The sequence below is a fragment of the Ips typographus genome, linkage group LG2 (genome assembly GCF_016097725.1).
Source record: "Ips typographus isolate SLU linkage group LG2, UJ_Ityp_2.0, whole genome shotgun sequence".
Taxonomy (NCBI): domain Eukaryota; kingdom Metazoa; phylum Arthropoda; class Insecta; order Coleoptera; family Curculionidae; genus Ips; species Ips typographus.
The window spans coordinates 12,579,809-12,600,447 of record NC_138423.1 but is presented as its reverse complement, the minus strand read 5'-3'; the positions used below and the strand labels follow the sequence as shown (position 1 = coordinate 12,600,447).

Sequence of the window (20,639 nt, the reverse complement as noted above, 5' to 3'; positions counted from 1 at the left end):
AGGAAACATAGAAAGAAGGACAAAACGTATGAAAAAATGAGAATGGAAAGCGATCAGGTCAAAAGTAGAATTGAAAGGAGAAAAGAAAAGAAGAAGAAAAAGCGCTGAAATAAGAAGAGATAACTTTCGCCCCTAAAATTTTATTTTACCAGTATAAAAAAGTAAGTAAGAGGAATTAAAAGAACAATAATTAACGAACGTAATTTACTAGATTAAAAAAAGAAGAGAGAAAGGCGCTATAATTAGAGGGGATAATTTTTGCCCCTAAAATTATAATTTACCAGAACATATGAAGAAGGATTGCAAGAAGAAAAGAAAAGTTGTCATAAAATGTATTCTAAAGCAGTAAAAAAAAGATTGAAAAGAGAGTAGACAGGGAGAGAAAAACGACACGAAAATTAAAAGAAGAGTCGATTGAAAAAATAAGAAGAGACCAAGACCAGATTGAAAGGAGAGAAGCGAGGAAGAAAGAAACGTTACTAGATTGAAAAAATAAATATGAAAGGACGAGAAAAAAAAACGACAAGTTTAAAAGAAGGATTGGAAAAAGAGAAGAAAAGAAGTGAAAAATTGCAAAAATTAGAGGAGACAATTTTTGCCCCTAAAATTGTATTTTGTCAGAACAAAGACGAAGAATTGCAAGGAGAAAAGAAACTAGAGGAGTCTACTACGGTAAAATAAATAAGATTGAAAGCAGAGTAGAAAGAAAGAAAAAAAACACGGCACTAGATTAAAAGAAGAAGAGTCGGATGAAAAGAAGAAGTGCCAAAAATTGTAACTTGCTATATTGAAAAAAAGAAAAATTAAAAGGAGAGAAAGAAGAAAAAAGAGAAGGAAACGTCACTAGATTAAAAAAAGACAAAAAGAGTAATATGGCTAATATTGTATTGTACTACGAGTAGATTAATAAAAAAGGAAAGAAGAGAAAAGACTTTTTATTTGAAAAAACCATTTTTTCAAATAAAAAGACATCATCAGATAAAAAAATTGAATTTGCCACCAGTATAGTATAATTCTGGGATTATGTTAAATCCTTCATCACAAACTTGAAATACACTTTGTTAAGTAGTAGTGTAAAAAAAATAAACTTGGACGCCACTGGATCCAAAAAATGGATTGGATTTTCCTTATCAAGACTTATTTACTCTTTCGGCTAGTTATTTTGACTGTTCATTAGCCAACATCCATATAATATATTATTTGAAGTACTAATCTAATGTTTGTACTGAGTATTTTTCATTAATTCGTTACAGTTATTAGTTTGTTTAACCCAATTCTGTACATTATCGACGGAAGTAAAATTAATTGAATTCATTAATCATTTCTTCTACAGTAAACAATTTTATTGCTTTAAAAATAAAAATCAATTTAGTTAGTGCACACCACCCAAAACAAATAGTTATTATAGTCTAAATAGTTAAATCACACTTCAAACTATTTATTTACCTTTCTTCCTCGCTCCGTTTGGATCTGTTATTGAAAAAAAATTGTTAGTAAACTACTTTTGGTGATTTTTTTTTAAAGTAGGTAATTCTACTAACCTATTTACCTCGTTTGGAATAATACCTAAAAGCAGAAAATCGGCTATATTGCAATTACCGAAATTCCTACATAATTATGTCTAGCGCATTGTTGTTTTCTGATTATATGGCAAGTTTTGAATGTGACTGACTATTGGGAAATTCGAATATGGGACAGGGATTTTTGTAAAAGTCTGAATTTTGAATGCATGCTCAAGCAGATGAAATTGGAAATTTAAAAAAATAGAAGATTTAATAGAGTTGACAGATTAAGAAAAAAAGTAGAGTTGGGCAAATCTAGGAATTTTCTGAATCTCTCCGGGAAGATACCCAAAAATTTCGAACTATCAATTTTTGGTTGCAGTTACATGACGTATTTGACATTGACATTTGGTGTTGTGTCAAACTGGCAATTCACATTACAGACACCACACGCAATGCTGCCCTCCTTAACATATTGAAAAACTGGTGTATTGACCTATTGTTTCAATGACATTTGATAGAATCGAATACACTAGTATTGCCAGTGGAAAAAGCGAGTATTGACTGAACTGACAGGTAAAAAGGACAATTGACACTTGACAAATGACGGTAAATGGAAACTTTCCGAGCAACTTAAAACTGTGTCAATAATTCTACTAGGGGCGAATGAATAAACTTTGTCACAAGGGAAAAGGGCTTAAACAAATTAAGTAATTGAAGTAAAAAACCAATTTGAAGCTAATAACAAAACAGACAACCTAATTTTTGAATTAAATAATTTGACTAAATTGTAATTTGAAAAACATTCTAAACTATATTATCTTTTTGCATTATTTTGACAGTTATATTTTAATTATTAGCTTCTAAAATCCGCTTTTAACGACCCTGTATTATTATGAATTTTTAAAATATCACCTAACTGTTTGTAAAAAATAGAGACGGATTGAACTAAATTTAGGTCTAAATTCTACTGTTGCCAGTTTCTGGATACCTTGGTTATTACGAGAGTACTTCAGTTAAAAAATGTCAAGTGCGTGTTTTTATAAGAAAATCGAAAAGAACTGAATTTGGTAGATTTCAATGTCAATACTTTTATGGGGGGAATTTGAGCTACAGTGTGATTGAATTATAAAATATATCAAAAGTTAGTTGCTCTCGAGTTGTACAGTAAAAATCAAGGTAAACGTAGTTTTTTTAATAAAAACAGATTGGTGTTACTTGAAATCTAGTTTAGTTTCTTACAAATTTTTGACCATTTGCTTTTACAAAGGCAAAAATTTTACATATCTCAGTTATTTAATGATTAATACTGAAATAAATTTCACAAAAAAATTGCAAATTAACAAATCCTTGCATTAGTAGTCATTTAGTGCACTTAAATATGGTAATAATTAACTTTTTAAAAGTTTTTAAAATCCCTGATTGACAATGTTTAAAATTTATTTGGAATATTAAGTATTTCCGACTAATGTCTTACCATAAAAATTTTATGGTAAAATTGAAGTAAAAATGTATTCTACATTTTTAGCTTGACTGCTGGGATTATTTAATTACAAAAGTTGTGATTTCAGATATTATTGACTTTGAAAGATTAACTCCAAGTTGGTTTGACCAGCGATTTAGCACCTGACTGTCGTCTAAAACTACACACATAAAAACACTGACTGTACCAAATTTTTTTGTGTTTTTTCAAGTTATTGCATAGGAAATTTAATGAGGATTCCAAAAACGTGCTTAAAACTGTAATTTTCTCATTCCACGTGGATTTAGCAGCGATTTTGTCCCTCACGGTTCTTTCAAACTGTGATTATGGCAGTTCAAACTTTTTTTCCTGACTGTACCAAGTTTTGTAGTATTTTTTCAGGTTATTGTGTAGGAAATTTAATAAGGATTACAAAAATGTGCTTAAAACAGTTATTTTCTTACTAGTGGGTTTTATAGGCTATTGTGTCTCTGACTGTCCTTTCAAATTGTGTTTTTGGCAGTTCAAACTTTGACACCGCTTTTCTACTGACTACCAAATTTTCTAGTGTTTTTCAGGTTATTAGATAGAAAATTTGATGAGGATTCCAAAAATGTGCTTAAAACAGTCATTTTCTTACTCCAAGTTAGTTTTACAGTAGTTACAGTCTTTTAGGTAGTTCAAACTGTAACCCTGTTTTGTTCACGTTTTTGTATCTAAGTAAAAGAATACCAAAATTCCAAGTTACATTTTGAAGATTGAACGAACTTCCTAACTGTTACAAGAACTGATGAGCTGTCAAATTATACTTATTTACTTGCACTGCTCTGTTTTCCGGTCAATAAATCTATTGATTTAAAAAACTTTCAGCTAAAAAGCTATGATTTGTCATTTGGAAGCTGGAAAAGCGGTTTCAGAGCTAAAATTTAATTTTTGTCCATACGGTTTAGCGACAAATTTATAATTATCATCTAAAACTCGAAATTTTATTATTAGGTAGTTTTCAGGTGTTATGTCATTTTTCAATTCAAAATATCGATACTGATCCTTTGTCAGACTGTACAGAGTGTATCAAAATTTTAGGGTTTGATTTGACTTTTTGCTAATGTGAACAACTTTGACTTTAACATCTTTTTTAACACTTAACAATTTAATTATTTAAGATAAAACTCGTCCTTTTAAATTTTGCAGGGAGAAGTTCCATTATTCATATTAAGAAAATATATAATAAATAACATAATTAATATTGCCAAATCTGTCATTATTAGTCGTACATTTTTACCATTAATTATAACGTCACATAAAATGGACACCAAGATTCCTGGACTTAACAGCGCTTGATTTTATCCTTCTACTGCATACTAGAGCAAAATGCAAATTTACCAATTTTTTTAATTACTGATTGTTATTTAATACTATTACATGGTTTTACTAATCTTTTTATTATTTATAAAATGTGTAAAAATATTTTAAAAAGAGATTTATATTTTATATTTATATGGGTAAAACATGACTTACTTTTGTAATGAACATATAAACATACAGAATGATTTTTTGTAAAAAATAGTTGAGTACATCATTATTTCATTAATGTAGAAGAAAGTGACACAAAAACTTTAATTTGTTATAGATTTTAACTTATCCAAAATATTGACAAAGATTATCTGAAACAACAATAACTTTATTACAAAAAATTGCAAACAATAGTTAATTAGATTCGCAAATATCAAGTAAAAAATGTCAATTTGCTCTCCTAAAAAATAGCTTTTTTTGAGTTGTAACTCTCTTTTTCGGCATGAACGATTTGGTTACCATTTTTGTATTCTTTTGTAAACAATTTTTGAAGAAAACACAGTTTAGAAATGCTGTGATCACCCAATTTTAGTTTTCCGAAAAACGTCCAATGTGTGATTTTGTTTTTCTTTTAAATTGTTTACATTAGCAAGAAAGCAATAAATCAGGCTTATTAGCAGATCAAACTCGATTAAGTTTTTCTTTTTATAACGTCGAGTATTTATTGAAAATTTGTTAAAAAATTTCTTGTTTAACGTGACAAACAGTTTCTATTTCTACCAATCCAAATACATACTTAATCAACTCTGTATTAGAAAAAGTCGTAACAAACAAATTTTTTACATAATTTTTTGGACGCTGATTCTGCCTTAATCTGTTTACATTCTCGGGAAAAAAACTTTTGGCAAGCTATGCAGATTTAAAAAAAAATGCGCGTTAAAAAAATCGACTATTTTTGTTGTGGTATTTTAAAGTTTAATGACTCGTCTTTCCAAATTTGGCACGCTAGTACAAGATGAAAACTGAAAATTCCGAAAAAACTATCAAAACAGGTGATAATTTCAGGAATAATTTAAATTGATTAAAGAAGAAAGAATTGTTTGTCCTGCGTCAAAAGAACTAAATTAAGGATTATTGGGCTATTTGAAGCTTTTATACAGTCACATTGACATCGTGACAATAAATCAAGTTTAATAAACTAATATTAGAATTATAATTTGTAAATATTGATTAGAAATAAGATTGTAAATAACTATATAACTAAAAATCTGTAAACATAGGCAAAAAGACCACGTGTGGTCGATAGCCTTTTGTTTCGTATGGAAAAAATAAAGATTGTGTATACAGGGTGGTCCAGTTTTAAGTGTCAATAATTCACCATTTGATAGCTAATCAAAAATTAAGTTGACTTGCATTATGTCATTTTTCTGAAAAACGTTTCCCAAGGAAGATACAGTCCTCCAAATTTCAATTTAAAAAATCGTTTTATATTTTAAAACTGAACATCCAAGACTTGTAAAAGTCCAAATTTGTACTGAATAGTCTAAAAACTTTTTTACTACTAGGAATGATCTTATGATTCGCTTTCTCAGACTGCCATCCTGGTTGAGTGTCTAAACTGGGTGCATGAAACTCATTTTTTACTACTAAAAATAAAATAAAAGTTGACTTTTAATGCTAGAACTGACTTTACTAGGACTAAAGAGAGTCCAAAAATATATTTTCAAGACTTTAATTGGTGTACAACTCAATTTTCTGGACTGGACAACAAGTCTAGAAGTAAATTAAATTTTCGGACTATTTTAGTTCTAAAAATTAGTTCTCAAGACTATTATTGTAGCATTTGGTACCAAAATTTTTTACTTTTATTACCGAAGAAACTTGAATTTTGGAAATAGTCTTAAACTCGATTTTTCAGTCTTAAAAAGCACTAAAAACAGTCTGAATTTCTTAGAGATGCTACAATTTATTGCACCTATGAGTGTAGAAGTCAATTTAATAGTGAAGACGCTTGAAATAACATTTTCAAGACTATGGTCAGTAGACAAACTGGCTTTTAGGCCTGATAAGTCAAAAACTTTTTAAAGATAGTCTTGAAACTCGATTTGAGGCACTAAAACTAAAAACAGTCTAGTTTATTAAGAAACACCCGAATTTTTTAGCACTGAGGTGTCTAAAAGTCGATTTAATAGTGACAAAGCTTGGAATGCTATTTTAAGTCTATGAAGAATGTAAAAATTGTTTTTTAAGTTTGCTATGTCAATAACTTGGTGAAGATAGTCTTGAAACTTGATTTTCCAAGCTGAAAGCAGTTTTGAAGCACTAATAATAGTCCAAAATTCGAAGAAAATGAAAAGCAAAGTAAAAAGCACGAAAAGTTCGTTTTCAAGACAATTTTCATGAATATAATGTTAATGTCCTGCATCTAAGACTATTTTCAAGACTAAAATATTGAAATTTGTCTTCAAATTATGAAAACTTACTTCAAATGCAAATTTTAAGCTTCTGATGTCACTTTTCATTAGTTCAGTCACATTTTGGGGTTCAAGTCAATTTTTAAGGTTTAAATGTATGAATTTGTTGTAACAAATTCTTGAAAAAGTAGTTTTTATGTCTACAAGTCAATTTTTAGTATTAAAGTCTCTCGATTTGCATGAAAACTGGTTACAAACACAATTTTTAAGCTTCTGAAATTTTTATCTTTTCTAATACAATTTTCAAAATTCTTTTAGTTTGTCTGGAAACTATGAAAACTGGCTACAATAATATTTTTTAAACTTCTTTAGTGAATTTTCCGTTTCCAAGACAATTTTTAAGTTGGATTGGGTTAGTTTTGGGTCTTTGACCGTAATAACGTGTAATAAAGTGCTTGTTCCAAATTTGATCAATATTGCTCCAACGGTCTGACAGTTATGACAAAAAAAACGATTTTTTAAACAGAAATTTGAAGGACTGTATTTTCCTTAGGAAGCACTTTTCAGGAAAATGACATAATGAATGTCAACTTATTTTTTAATTGCCTATGGATTGGTGAATTATTGACATTTAAAACTGGACCACCCTGTATATATATATTAGAATTAAAGAAATATTAATCAAAATTTACTCACTTTTCTCTGGTTTTCCGTATATTTTCAGCAGGATCCGGATTTGCCATAAAAATTGCCCCCTCACTAACTGGTTGATCTCCTTGCATTTGGTCGTAGATGTTCACGTTTTGCTCGGGATTGTTGGTGCTTGAATCTTCATTAGTCTGTTTACTGCCTTTAACTGGCTGGGAACGTCCCAATTCTTTAGCCAAATATTCTTCATAGTACGCGCTCAGTAAGTGATCTAAAGCCGTATCGAATTTCCGTTCTGGGTCTGCACTACGACTTAAACTGGGTGCAGCTTCCACCCTGGTAGGTGTTAGCAGGGTGGTAATAGACAGGGTGAGAGTGTATATGTGGCTTATAGTCCTTATACTGTTTAACAACATTTTGTATGAGAGTTTTAAAGATGATTTGCAGCACTTAAATTGTTTTTCGATATCTGAAAAAATAAAAATAAGTGTGTATTGGTGTTTTCCAACTTTTTCAAAAAGTTACTGTGTATAGATTGACTTTTGTAGATTTTGAATGACATACGAACGAGGCGAGGGGTAGATCTCCGAGGTATTTTGGTGTACACAATATTACGAAGCATTTTGAAGTATTTATGAGGCATTTGAAAGTATTTTGAGACATCATCTGTATATTTCAAAATGTTTTGTGGTATTTTCATTAGGTATCTCTTTCAAGGAAATTTTGCGATATTTTAAAGAATACATTGCAGTAGAAAATATTAGGTCTGTTCGCAGAGGGAATCCCTGACTGGTTTCCAACTCAGAAACAGTAAATGTCAAGTTTCATTGGTTGAATGCTCACGTGACTATGACGTTTTCTGACTTCTGGCCAATGGGTGTATCTATTTCTCTGATTACTAGTAGGAGATTCTCTCTGCGAACAGACCTATAGTGTATCAATACAGGGTGTCCCTGAAAGGTCTTTACAACGTTCTGCCGCAGTTAGTTGGGGTCAAAATTAAGCGATTTAGCCATTATTTGCCTTAATCCAAAAGTTGATAATTTCAGAGCTACAGGGCAGTTAAAATACAGTAGTTTTTATACCAAACCATTTAAAATTATGAAATTAGGTATCAGGGGTTTTTCTGAGATGGGGAATTCATATCTGCCAACGATTTTTACATTAATCATAGAGGGCGCCACATACGGTTCAAGCAATTTGTTTAATTCCTTTATATTTTTTTCTCGGTAACGGTAAATCACTTTTGAGTATATAGGCGTATTTGCCTGTTATTTCTGCTTAGAAAAAGTAAATATGGCTAAATGGCTTTATTTTGACCCCAGCTGCTACAGGGCGTTGTAAAGACTTTTCAGGGACACCCTGTATAACTACGTGGACTGTAAATTGAACAGAACAGCATAGGCACATGTAATTATTATGGTAAAGTCTCAGTTACATGATATTGAAAATGTTCGTTACAAAATATTAAGCAAAATAAATAGGTAATTAAAATATTTAGCAATTTTTCAACGATTAAACTACATTTTTAAAATCACGTGACTTTACGTTTTTGACAGGTGTCAATTAGACTTTACAGTGTTGCAAACTCTAAATTACTATTACTAATATATATATATTATAATACCAAATAATATAATATAATTTATAATACCAAATTTTTAAAGTTTAAACCACATTTTAAAGGTTACGTGACTAATTTTTGACAGACGTCAATGGACCTTTACAGTGTTGCAAGCTCAAAAATTGAATTATCAAAATCACGTGACGTGGTTCTTACAATTTTACCACTGTCAAAATGTAAACTACTAATTTTTCAAATGTTTCTTTTAAATGATAGGTTGTCATTATTTGACACGTGCTAACTTGCTTACTATGACAGCTAGAAGGATCGTTTAAACATCAAAATGTCCGTAGTTTCAGACAACCGTACAAAATATATTTTTGTACGATAGTTTGTCAAAATTTGAAAAAACAGCCACATTAGAAAATCAATTTTAAGCTTTAAGCACAAGGTAAAATCAAGTGTTATAAATTTGGAAAAACCTATACGTTATCACTTAACCTAACCTAAAAACTGTCACGTGACTTGTCCAAGCTTTTAAAATTTTAAAATTTGGAAGTCATTTTTATTGAATCATTAATCCTTATGACATTTTGACTTTGTCAATGTACAAATTGTAATAGCGGATATGCTACTTAGTTAAAACGTCGCCCTTTAGCTTTTATTTTTTTACTTTATTAGATTGAGAGGAACGGAAATCTCAAGAGAAGTGTTGATAGAATGTGACAGAAGAAGCTAGCCATGACGAGTTCCTGTCACATTCTTCATACCTTTTTCTTGATAACTCCCTCATTGTTTCAAGAATACACCCCCAGAGAGACTGAAGTAGGAGGAAAAGTGCCACCAGTAAAAATCAGAATCAGAAAATACAATTTGTCCTAATTTAACCAGGAATTTAACTAATGTGTAACAATTGTTTTTTTTTATTTTAGTTCTGTTAGAATTCTCTGAATTATTAGTTAATAATGGTGTTTTTTTTGCTTTAATAGAAAATAACCAAGCGGGTATTTTTGAAAATAAAAAAAAATAAATTTTAATAATCGACTAATAGTGACAACTATACAATTATAAACCAAACTTAGATGAATTAAAAAAAAAACATTTTTGATGAAAAAACACACTTGTTTTGTAAATTTTGGAAAATATGGAAAATTAAATATTACAAATTGATCTTAGATAACTCTAGAACCTTCAACAATATCCCTGAAAAAAACTTTTCAAAAATTAAGATGGAAAAACAGGGTAAATAACAAACATGGCAAACTGAAAATTACAAATTCCAGAGTATCAATTTCCATGAGAAAAACCCCTCTTTGAATTTATTAAAAAATTTGAAAACTGAAAACCAGAGTGAAAGTGACAATTTTGTAATTTTATGGTTGTCGATTAATAATGTTACAATAATTTGAGAAATGATCACAGCTATTTTCGAATTCCAACCTAAAATTCAAACAAACAGTGTTGAAGATCATTAAAATAAGAACAAAAAGCCCTTTAATAATCTGTTAAATAATAGAGTCGTAATTAAAAATTGGCATGTTTGTAAGGAAAAGTTTGCTATGGCAAAGTGTCAATTACTTTGAATTATCTGATCAACATTGGTATTTCTGCAAAATTGCAAGATTGAACCATATCACTGACCATATCACTGATGATACACCATCGTAACCAGAAAAAAAACTCTATTTAAAAATGTAAAAATCCAATATGGCGTACAAAAGAAACGTGAAAATTGATGATGGTAACTAAAAACCGAAATGTTGATATTGCCACGTTGTAGAGGAGGAAAAGTACCAATGGTAAAGTGTCATTTAGTTTCAGTTATCTAATCAAAAAAATTAACAAAAAAATAAAAACCAACGTCTAAAATTTCGTTTTTTTTTCGGATATCTCCGGAAATAACCGGAATTTTATAAATGTTAAAACAGTGAAAGGTTGAATATACGCAACTTTGGCTTTATTTAACCAACTCTGTATCTCGTACCGTTTCCGAGATCCTCATACTTACACACGAATTTGTGACACCCCGTATAGTTAATTTTAAACGTAGAATACGGTTAAGTTTGTGTATTAAAACCTGAAACACCCTGTATCATTATTAATAAACAAATTATTGTATAGGTGAATGTGGAAGAAACATTATTAGGTATCACAGTCATTTTGTAAACCAAATAAATTTGTAATTTTAAATTTATTGGAGCTATATATAATATATATAATAAAACAAATATATAATTATTGATAAAATTTCAACTTTATATGGATGTGTTATAACATCCAAAAACCTGAAAAATTTTTACTGTAGTTTTTTTCGCTTTTAATTTTGTACTACTGTGTGTACTTATTATTATTAATTTTATTAAACTTTTAATGCAATACCACTACCTTCTAAGTGTTTTAATGTCAATTTGAAAAAAAAAACAAAGTTCCTGATATGAATAAAGAGAAGCGCTTTGAAAGTTTTCTCGTTTTATATTATTGTAAACAAATTGCTTATGGTATTCATTTAAATTAATAAGTAAGAATAATTTCAATAAGGATAAGAAATTACTTGATTTGTGTGTTGCTTAAGTTGGTTTACATATGGCATATTCAGTGTTAAAAAGTGTATTTTTTAGTTTTTTCTACGTTGGATAGTAATAGTAGTGTATAAATGTTGAAAAATAATTACCTTAAATGTATGGTCTACTGCTCTTTCAACACAAATCACAATTTAAAAAAAATGTTTTTGAACCAAAACAATTATCTTTCAAAAATATTGCACATTTTTATAAAATTATTTTTTTTATTTTCGATTTCAGTTTGTTCTTTAATAATTTCAAAATACTGAAATTTACTTTAAAATGAAAATCACAGCGTTTTCAGAATCCCGATTTCGTACGATCCGCGGCTAGTTCAAAACTAAGCGTCTTGCCGCCTTTTAATAATAGACACTAGACGCGTGTGAGCGACAAGGAGAGCGCGATGCGTGCGTCGTCCTTGTCTCGCGTCTCGCCAGACAGTTCGGCGACAGCGCGCCATTGGCGGAAAAAATGTCGCTCGAACGTGAAAGGCGAGGTGTGAAATGCGTCTCGACTTTATATACAGGGTGAACTATATTTGAAAAATCAATCTGAAATTTGATTCGACATTCTGAGTTCTTTTGTTCCAAAAAAAATCCTGACTTTAGTTTCAATTTTTGTTTTGTTATTAACAAAAACATAAATAACAAGCAAAACAATAAAATATACAGAAAAAGTCAAAGTAATCTAAACTGGCGTCACTGCTTAAAATGCTACTTCAGTGAACAAATTAGATTGTTATAATAGCTGAATGTGTGAACACACTGTATGAATGTCTGTTTGCAATAAAAATAGGTAAAAAAATACCAAAACCATAAATGTCAAAAGACAGAAAAACGACAATGAGGGCAATAAAGTGACAGAGAGTGTTTAGCTATACGATAAACCTGACAATAGTGCTTTGATTATTACCAACATAACATATTATTAGAGTCCGGATTTCTAGAAATTTTGCTTTTTGTAAATAATAAAAGCAAACAACCTTTGACATCTAATGTGAACGTTTTACGCAAAAACATGTCATTTGACAGATTTTTTTAATGTTTTTTTGCTTCTTTCTTCTTTTTGTCCTTAACTTAGTTTTTTGTGCTTATTTGCTGCTATTTTTTGTATGGTTTTAAGTTGAATAGGCTAATTTACAATTGCAATAGCTATATTGAGATATTGAAAGCTTCTGAGAGATAAAAACATACCAATTATCTGTTTCAAAATGGGTAAGTGTCAATTTACAAATTTAAACTGACCAAATAATTTCCAAATGCTCTGATGTAGTCTAAAAAGTGTAAAAACATTCCAAAACACTATAGAAGCTTCAAAATGCCTTGCAAAAGCTTACAAAATAGTCTAGAAGCTTTCAAAAGCTTTTAGAACAGTCGAAAATCTTCCAAATCTTATCTATAGAAGCTCTCAAAAAAATTCTAATACAGTCTAAAAGCTTTCGTATGCTTCTAGAGCAGTTTAACAGCTTCCTAAAGTTTATAGACTGGTCTGCAAGGTTTTAAATGCCTTAAGAACAGTTTATAACCTTCAGTGCTCTTTAAACTGTAAACTCTTTCTAAATGCTCCTAAAGTAGTCTAAAAAGTCAATTCTAACTAATTATGGCATGGAGAACACGAATCTGGTGCCCATTTTGCTGTAACTGCCACCATTTAGTCACTGACTTGCATCCTTAATAAATTATATTTTGACAAATGACACTTTACGTCACATTTCTACCATTAACCTAAACTAACTAAGGCAGTTTTCAAAATTCAAAAATTTTACCAAAAATGTATAGGGTAACCCCCTTTAAAAATGTCAAAAATCTAGTTAAAGGTCGTTGTATGGTAAAATGTTATATTTAATGAAAGATATTCTTATATAGGGGGCTTTGAGGAGCATAACGTGGTAAAATTTTTTTTAACTCCAACCGTATAAATCGAGATATTTAGAAAAATGGCTGAAGAAAAGTAATCAAGTCTGACGCCCTCTAGCGGCCAAACGGGGTAAGTTAGCGGTGCCCGCTTAACGTCACGTGCTAGCTCTAATCATTAGCCACTTACGATCATTTAATGTGTCTATACGGTACGTTTCAAATAATCAAGTTATTCGCGATTTTTTGGGAAAATGCACACAAATTTTGTCAAAATGAAGGTTTTTCCTGGCCTGCTATGCTGGACCGCCGCCTGAATTAAAGTGGTTTTTAGTAAATGATTCGAAAACGGTTAGATTTACATAAAAACCACAAGAGTGCAAAATTGTTCCTAATGGAACACTAAACCAAACTACGTAACGTTTGAACTTCAATACAGTTAGCTGTATACAGGGTGTGCACAAAATTGTTAGTGGATCATTATTTTTGCTCACCCTGTACACAATTTTTTTAGATACAAATTTTTGCTCTACACCACTGAAAAGAGCAGTTTAAGACGATTTGCTTCAGTGGTTGAACCACCCTGAACTCCCAAAAATAACCAGGCTACAGGGTGTTAAAGTATTGAACTAAAGTGCATCAAAGTAGTTTTTGGAAAATATCTCGAAAACGGTTAGACTTACAAAAAAAACACTACAGAAACTCCAAAATGCTTCTCGAGCAGTCGAAAGTCTTCCAAAACAGTCTAGAAGTTTCCAAAAGCTTTTAGAACGCTTTAAAAGCTTCCAAATGATCTTCAACTAGTCTAGAAGATTTTTTTCAGGATTTTAGATCATCTAAGGTTTTTTTAAGATGTGCGACGTCATTCTATTATTTATCTCGATTATAATATACCGTTTCTGTTACAGAATTAATTAAAATAATATGTACTTTCTGCATGGTGGATGGTGGCGTACATTTTAGTGTAAATATAGTAAGCTGAAGCTCTGTAGAAACAAAACTGGTTACTTAAAGATGTCATTACTGTCAAGGTTTGTACAAGTTGTTTACTTTTTGGAGTTAGTGGAATTGGAGTAAATGATAAAATTAGATATTTGAATATTTGTTATCAAAATGTGTGTGGGCTGAGAACCAAAAACCTCAACCTTTTTTACAAACGTATTGACATCTGATAGTATTTTGATATTGGTAACTGAAACTTGGTTAAATTCAAATATCTACACTTCTGAGCTAGTTAGTGGTGAATTTGCGGTGTATAGGTTTGATCGATCTTCTGTACAAACAGTTAAGGGTAGATTGACTGCAGTTTGTAAGCGACTTCTCTCATTCGACTTAAATCCAAATTCCCCTTTTTCCCAAAGGCCCTTTTCCCCGTTTCCCCTCTAACTCTCGCCACCTTACCACCCCTGACCTGACGTCCCGTCTTACTGACGAAGGCTTGTCCCCACTCCAAGGAAGACAGTTCCCTGCAGGAGAGTATGGAGGCCCCAAGAAAGCGCCTCCTGATAGACGACCAGCGATGGTAGACTCCTAATAGGTGATATGATGTTTCCTCCGCCGTTCCACATTGTGAACAAACAGGGTTATCACCAATTCCTAGTAGATGCAAATGTCGGTTTAGGCCACAGTGGCCTGTCAGAACCGCAATCAGTGTTTTTAAGGCCTAGCGACTCCTCGACATCAACCATTTGGATTTTTCCCTGGCGTCGGTTGGGATTCCAATCAATTCCTTGGCTTGTCTGCACCCTTCCGCCTTTCTCCACGTCTCTGTGGTATCTTCAAGCGCGCAGTCACTTAGTGTGCCTGCTACCTGTCTGTTGCTTAATCCTATGTGAGGTTCGGCAATTATTGGACTCTCAGAAGACCCGAGCAGGGCCAGTGCATCAGCCCGCTCGTTTCCCGCAAACCCAATATGTGCCAAAATCCACACTAGATTTACCTGCTTCTGTTCTGCCACACACTTGTTCAGGGCACACCAGCATTCCTGAATTAGTCTGTTGCCCATCCTGGCCCCTCCAACTGCCTTGACTGTCGGAGTAGATCTCGATCACTCCCTCTCGTCTTTACGCCTGAAAGATGGTCGTCAACCCCCCCGCGGAGAATATGCCCCCTTGTTGGTGACTTGTCGGTACACTCCCGCATCGGACCATCGCGTATTGGGAGACTTTGAGCCCTCGGTGTACCAACTTTGCACCCCTTATCGAGAAGTCATTGACCTACTATCCCAACTTTCCCTAGTTGGGATTTCTACCTTAAATTTCCTTTCGAACCTAAGTCTTACGTCAGGTGCGACCACCTTTGCCCCCAGGATTGGAATATCCCGATGCATGACGGCCGCTATACTTTTATGTCCTTGCATCCTCCACAGCGGCCTCCCTGCTTATCCACAGAGGTAACTCAGGAAGGCCCAGAAGAACGTTTAATGCGAGACTCGGTGTCGTCCTCATTGCCGGTTATTGCCAGACAGACTAGTCTTTGCAACATGGTGATAATCTGTGTATATATTCCCCCTTCTTCTGATATTCGAAGAAGATATTTAAGAAATGCTTCTCTTATATTGAGATATTTGTACCGAATTCTATTCAGATTACCATCATGTTAGGTGATTTCAGTATCCCTCAGTTTTGTACCAATAATTATAATTTAAGCGTTGTGCAGCTCACTTTCGAATTTATGTCTTATATGCAGTTGAAGCAATATAACTCAATTAGAAGTGTTACTAACATCTATTTGGATTTGGTGCTCTCCTCTGTTGACTGCACATTAACTAAAAACCTGAATCCACTATTGTAAAAGAGGATGCTCATCATCCTACTTTAGACATTAAACAAGGTTGGTGGTGACTGTGCTCTCAATAAAGTTGAGCAATATAACTTTGTTAAAGGTGACTATTTGCTGTTGTATACTTAATTAAGGGACCGAGATTGGTCAATCTTTAATTCTTTCGAAAATGATGTAAATTCTTACACTAAGCAATTTTATGAGCTTATCTGGAAAATTATAGTCAGTGCCAAGAATAATATTCTCAAATAGATTCCCTAAGTGGTATAGTAGAGAAATTATATCAAAATTAAAAAATAAATTTTGTTACAAAAATTTGTTTAAAAAATATGGTAAACCTAAGAACTAACTTAAATTTAATTCTATCAGAGATAAAGTTGCAACACTGATTAAGTCATCATATGTTGAATATATTAGTGCATGTGAAAGCAATATCAAGGGTAATCCAAACCTTTTCTGGAATTTCATAAATTCGAAAAAGGGCAGTAATTAGCATGATGTTTCTGAATACTCATCCACTTAAGAATGGTCGTGATATGTCTGAGGCTTTTGCCTGTGCCTAACTGCTAATAAAATTAAGTACAATTTGAAAGGCCCTGATGGGATACCGGGGTTTGTATTCAGGGGATGTATCTCTGAGTTTTTGGGATCATTATCTAAAATCTTTAATCTTAGTTTGCAGTCTGGATTATTTCCTACTGCCTGGAAGAGAGCAAGAGTGTGTCCTGCATACATAAAAGCAAAAGCTTACTTGAAGAAACATTAGCAGGTGCAAAGTAGCAAAACTCACGCAATTGGTGTCTTGATCAAGAGAGAAGAATTAACCTCCTAAGAGATAAAACAACAACGATGTTTACTTACACATGCCAAATTGTACGGCATTACCAAGGCTAAGAAAAACATCAATTTTTAATGAAAAATATGAACCAACAGTGATTGACACGATAGCCATAATCAGTATGGTGAAAAAGGTAAAATACCTCAAAAAGTACGTAAAAAGAGAAACGGAAAAGGCAATGCAACACAAATTACAGAACCAAACTAACTACACGAAAAAGAAAATCAGCAAAACACTTAAAAATATTTACGATACAGTGACAGACTTTTTGCTAATGAAAATGATGGATGCATCAATGATGGATTGCATAACTTACCTTTAAATGTAAGGTTTTCACTGAGATTTTTCTTTAAACTAAAAGTGTAAAAACAATACTTTTTCACTGCGATAAAAACTTAAAAATAAAACTGTCCCACTGAATACGCGTTGATAGTTTGCCAGTTTTAGGATTTATAACAAATTTATTGAAATAAATGAAAATTTATAGGTCGACATTGATACAGGTCCGAATTCGCAACATATTTGCAATGAATTCACAGGGATATCAATGTTGGTTTGTCAGTTTGGTTTATTTTAAAGTTAACTTGAAAGTAATTTTGATCATTGTTTTTATTAAAATTATTTAAACGTATCACACGATCTTTTCAGAATTTGGGACCCTCTAGGTTACTAAACTTTTCCAATTTCAACCCTGTACAAATTTTCCGTTCTTCATCGCAAATTAGCCCAAAAATTTTGTTTTGCTCGAATGTGTTTTAAATTTCAGATTTTTTCGGACGAACGCTGTCTGCCCGTCTCAGCCTGAAAAATAAAATGTATATTTGTCAGACTGAAATAATTTATAAGGTATGTGGTTTTGTTTGTACAGAATTTTTTTTTTTTAATTTTTAATAAATTCAAACACAGCGATAAAACATACTGAAAAACTATTTGGTTACGCTAAATGAGTTTTTTTTTCAAAAATGCTAAAATTAGGTCTTTATGCTGGTATTTACTGAACCAAAAAAATAACAGTTGTGCAAAAAAACTGCAGAAGAGATATTATGCAGCCCAACCGGATATTTCTTAATCACATGGAAGGTTCAATGCGAATTCGGCAGTGTTCAAGGGTCATCAAACTGTCAAAAACCAAGAGACAATTTGAAATTTAAACCTGTTGGCATCTTTTATGTATTTTAAGAGGGCGGTTATAATGCATTCAATTTACAGCTTGACTTGGGCATGTTGATGTTCATGCAAAATGTTACTCACTGTATATAAAGGGCGTTAATCCCGACTCGGTTTTTTTTAAACTATCTGAAGATTCTCAAGTGTGTTCTAAGAGAAAATATCGATAAAAACTTATTCATACAGCTGTTAAGGTATTCAAGATGGACTTTTAGAAAAGTTTTTTTATGAAAATAACAATTTTGGATTTTGAGTTTATCCTAAGGTTGATTCAGGTCTGTGCGTGACACAATAATTGCTGAAACTGGAATAAAACTTGCTCTGAAAATTGTTTACACGTGAAATTTACTTTTTTAGACAATTTCCAATGTTTCTTATCTGAACATATATGAAAATTGGTATATTAGATGAATTGTGTGACATTTTATGATGACAAACATTACACACCCTGTCTCTTACATACCGATATACATATTCTCGCTAAGCCGCACAAAATAATAAAAAAATTGGTAAAATCTGATAATAATGTGATCATAGTGGAAAACGTTAACCATTTTTTTATGCCATTAGAACAACAAAAATAAAAATTATTTTGTTTTATTTGATAAGAGAATTTCAATCAATTTGTACTGAAATACATCAACTGCAAAATTGTTATATCTTGATGAGCCAAAAAAAGATATAATCATTGTTGAAATTTTCAAACTGACAGATAACATTCTGGCATGCTTCACAATGCTTCAACCCGTTCAATCGCAAAGATTGGAGAACATAAAGCAACAATAATTATCAAAGAAGAATCCAGTTGGTTTACTAACAGATCTAGAAAAAATGAATGACTTAGGGTGAGTGTCTTTGCTGACTTCCAGGCTGAAGTATTTAAATTTTGTCTTCTGGTTGTCCAATTCTTAAAGTGTCCACAATATGAGACAGCAGGGCCCTTCCAGTCGCCATCTGGCACTACTATCACCCTCCAAATTTTTTGCTGATTAATAGGGCAGCCCCCTACGTTGAATGGTCTGAGTGGCGTGTAGATCAGGGGTAGTAAGGTGGAGATGGTTGTTTGGTTTGATGGAAGCTTATGTATATGAGTGTTCTCATTCCATCCAGCCAATGACGCTACAGCCCAAATTGTCCTCCGCCGCCTTTCTCCAGTTTGGAGTTCCGAGCATAGATCGAGCGTCCCCCTGGATTTTGACTGCCCATCACGCCCCTGGTCTTCCAACCGGTCTTTTACCTTCCAATTTTTGGTTGAAAATCCTCTTGACTACTCTTGACTCTTCCATCCTCTGCAAATGGCCGGCCCATTTTAAGTCTTTGTAATCTTATTGTTGTTGCCAGGTCTGCTTCTGCGAAGAGCTGGTAGATCTCGTAGTTGTATCTTATTCTCCACTGTTCGTTTTCTTGGACCGGTCCATATATTTTGCGTGAGATCTTTCTTTCGAATGCGTTCACCATTGTTTCCAGGTCCAGGTTTCGCTTCCATAGCATAACACTGGGCGTATTATTGTTTTATAAAGTTTCAGTTTCGTTTTCCTGTGGACATTTCCTGATCTGATTATGGCCGAAATGTGGTAGTATACTTTATTGGCATTACTGATTCTTCATTGGATCTCTTTCATCTCATCTCGTTTGCTGGATATGTTACAGCCTAAGTATAGGTAAAGTCATTGACCACCTCAAAGTTTTGGTCGCCTATTGTCATGTTCTGGCCTCTCCTCCTATTGCTTCGTGTCTGTATTAATACTTTGGTCTTATCTTTATTCACTTTTAGGCCCACTTTTTCAGCCGCGCCTTCTGGTTGTATGTAGGTTCCTTTCATTGATGTTAGGTTTCTTCCAAGTATGTTTATGTCATCTGCATATCCTGCTAGTTGGGTGGATTTGTGTAGCAGCGACGCGTTGGTGTCTACCGTGGTTTTCCTTACAGCGTATTCTAATGTTAGATTAAGGAGCATTGGGGCGAGTCCATCTCCCTGCTTGAGGCCTTGGTTTATTTTAAATGGGTCGGTTAGGTTTCCTTGTATCTTCACCCGGCTTTCAGAGTTCTCCATTGTTAGTAGTTAGATGTAATTTGGCAAAACCATAATTTGACCAATTGTCAAATTACGTCATTGTGACGTCAAAAAAGCTCTGCTCGCTCCATGGAACGTGAAAACGAATGCGGCCTCTGTCTATGCTGTCGTATGCCTGTCTGAAGTCCACGTAGGTTGATACACATCAATGTCATATTCCCAGCATTTCTTCAATCAGCATGTTTTCGGTTCTCCATATTTCTTTGATTAGATCTGTTACCGCTTTCGCTAGTTGTGTTCCCAATAATGTTCTGAAAACTAAACAACTACTGAGGCTCTAGAAAAAAAAACTTTACCGCACTAGTGTGGAAAAGTTACTTTTTCGCACTCATTTTCTAGAACATTTGAATCAAAAAAAAAAACACCATAACTGTTAATTTGATTTCTCAATTAAGAATACATTTTAATTATCTTCGCAAACAGAGGCTTTCATTTTTGTAATTTTACTATACACTTTCCTTCAATTGAATGAAAATTGATAC

General features: G+C 32.5%; 1 protein-coding gene across 4 annotated transcripts in view; it reads right to left on the bottom strand.

Annotated features, from left to right (window-relative positions):
• Nucleotides 1-17,355, bottom strand: part of LOC145725369 (uncharacterized) — a 45,064-nt gene extending 27,709 nt beyond the window's left edge. For 2 of the 4 annotated variants that reach the window (XM_081974107.1, XM_081974110.1), the window contains exons 1-3: nt 11,555-11,771; nt 7,368-7,788; nt 1,447-1,470 (exon numbers count right to left, since the gene is read on the bottom strand). In XM_081974107.1, coding sequence (XP_081830233.1) covers nt 1,447-1,470; nt 7,368-7,735 — 392 coding nt within the window. In that variant the 5' untranslated portion in view covers nt 7,736-7,788; nt 11,555-11,771. Of the gene's footprint in view, nt 1-1,446; nt 1,471-7,367; nt 7,789-11,554; nt 11,772-17,232 lie in introns of those variants that run through there. The other 2 variants (XM_081974108.1, XM_081974109.1) reach the window with 2 other exon arrangements.
• Between the last annotated feature and the right edge of the window lie 3,284 nt (nt 17,356-20,639).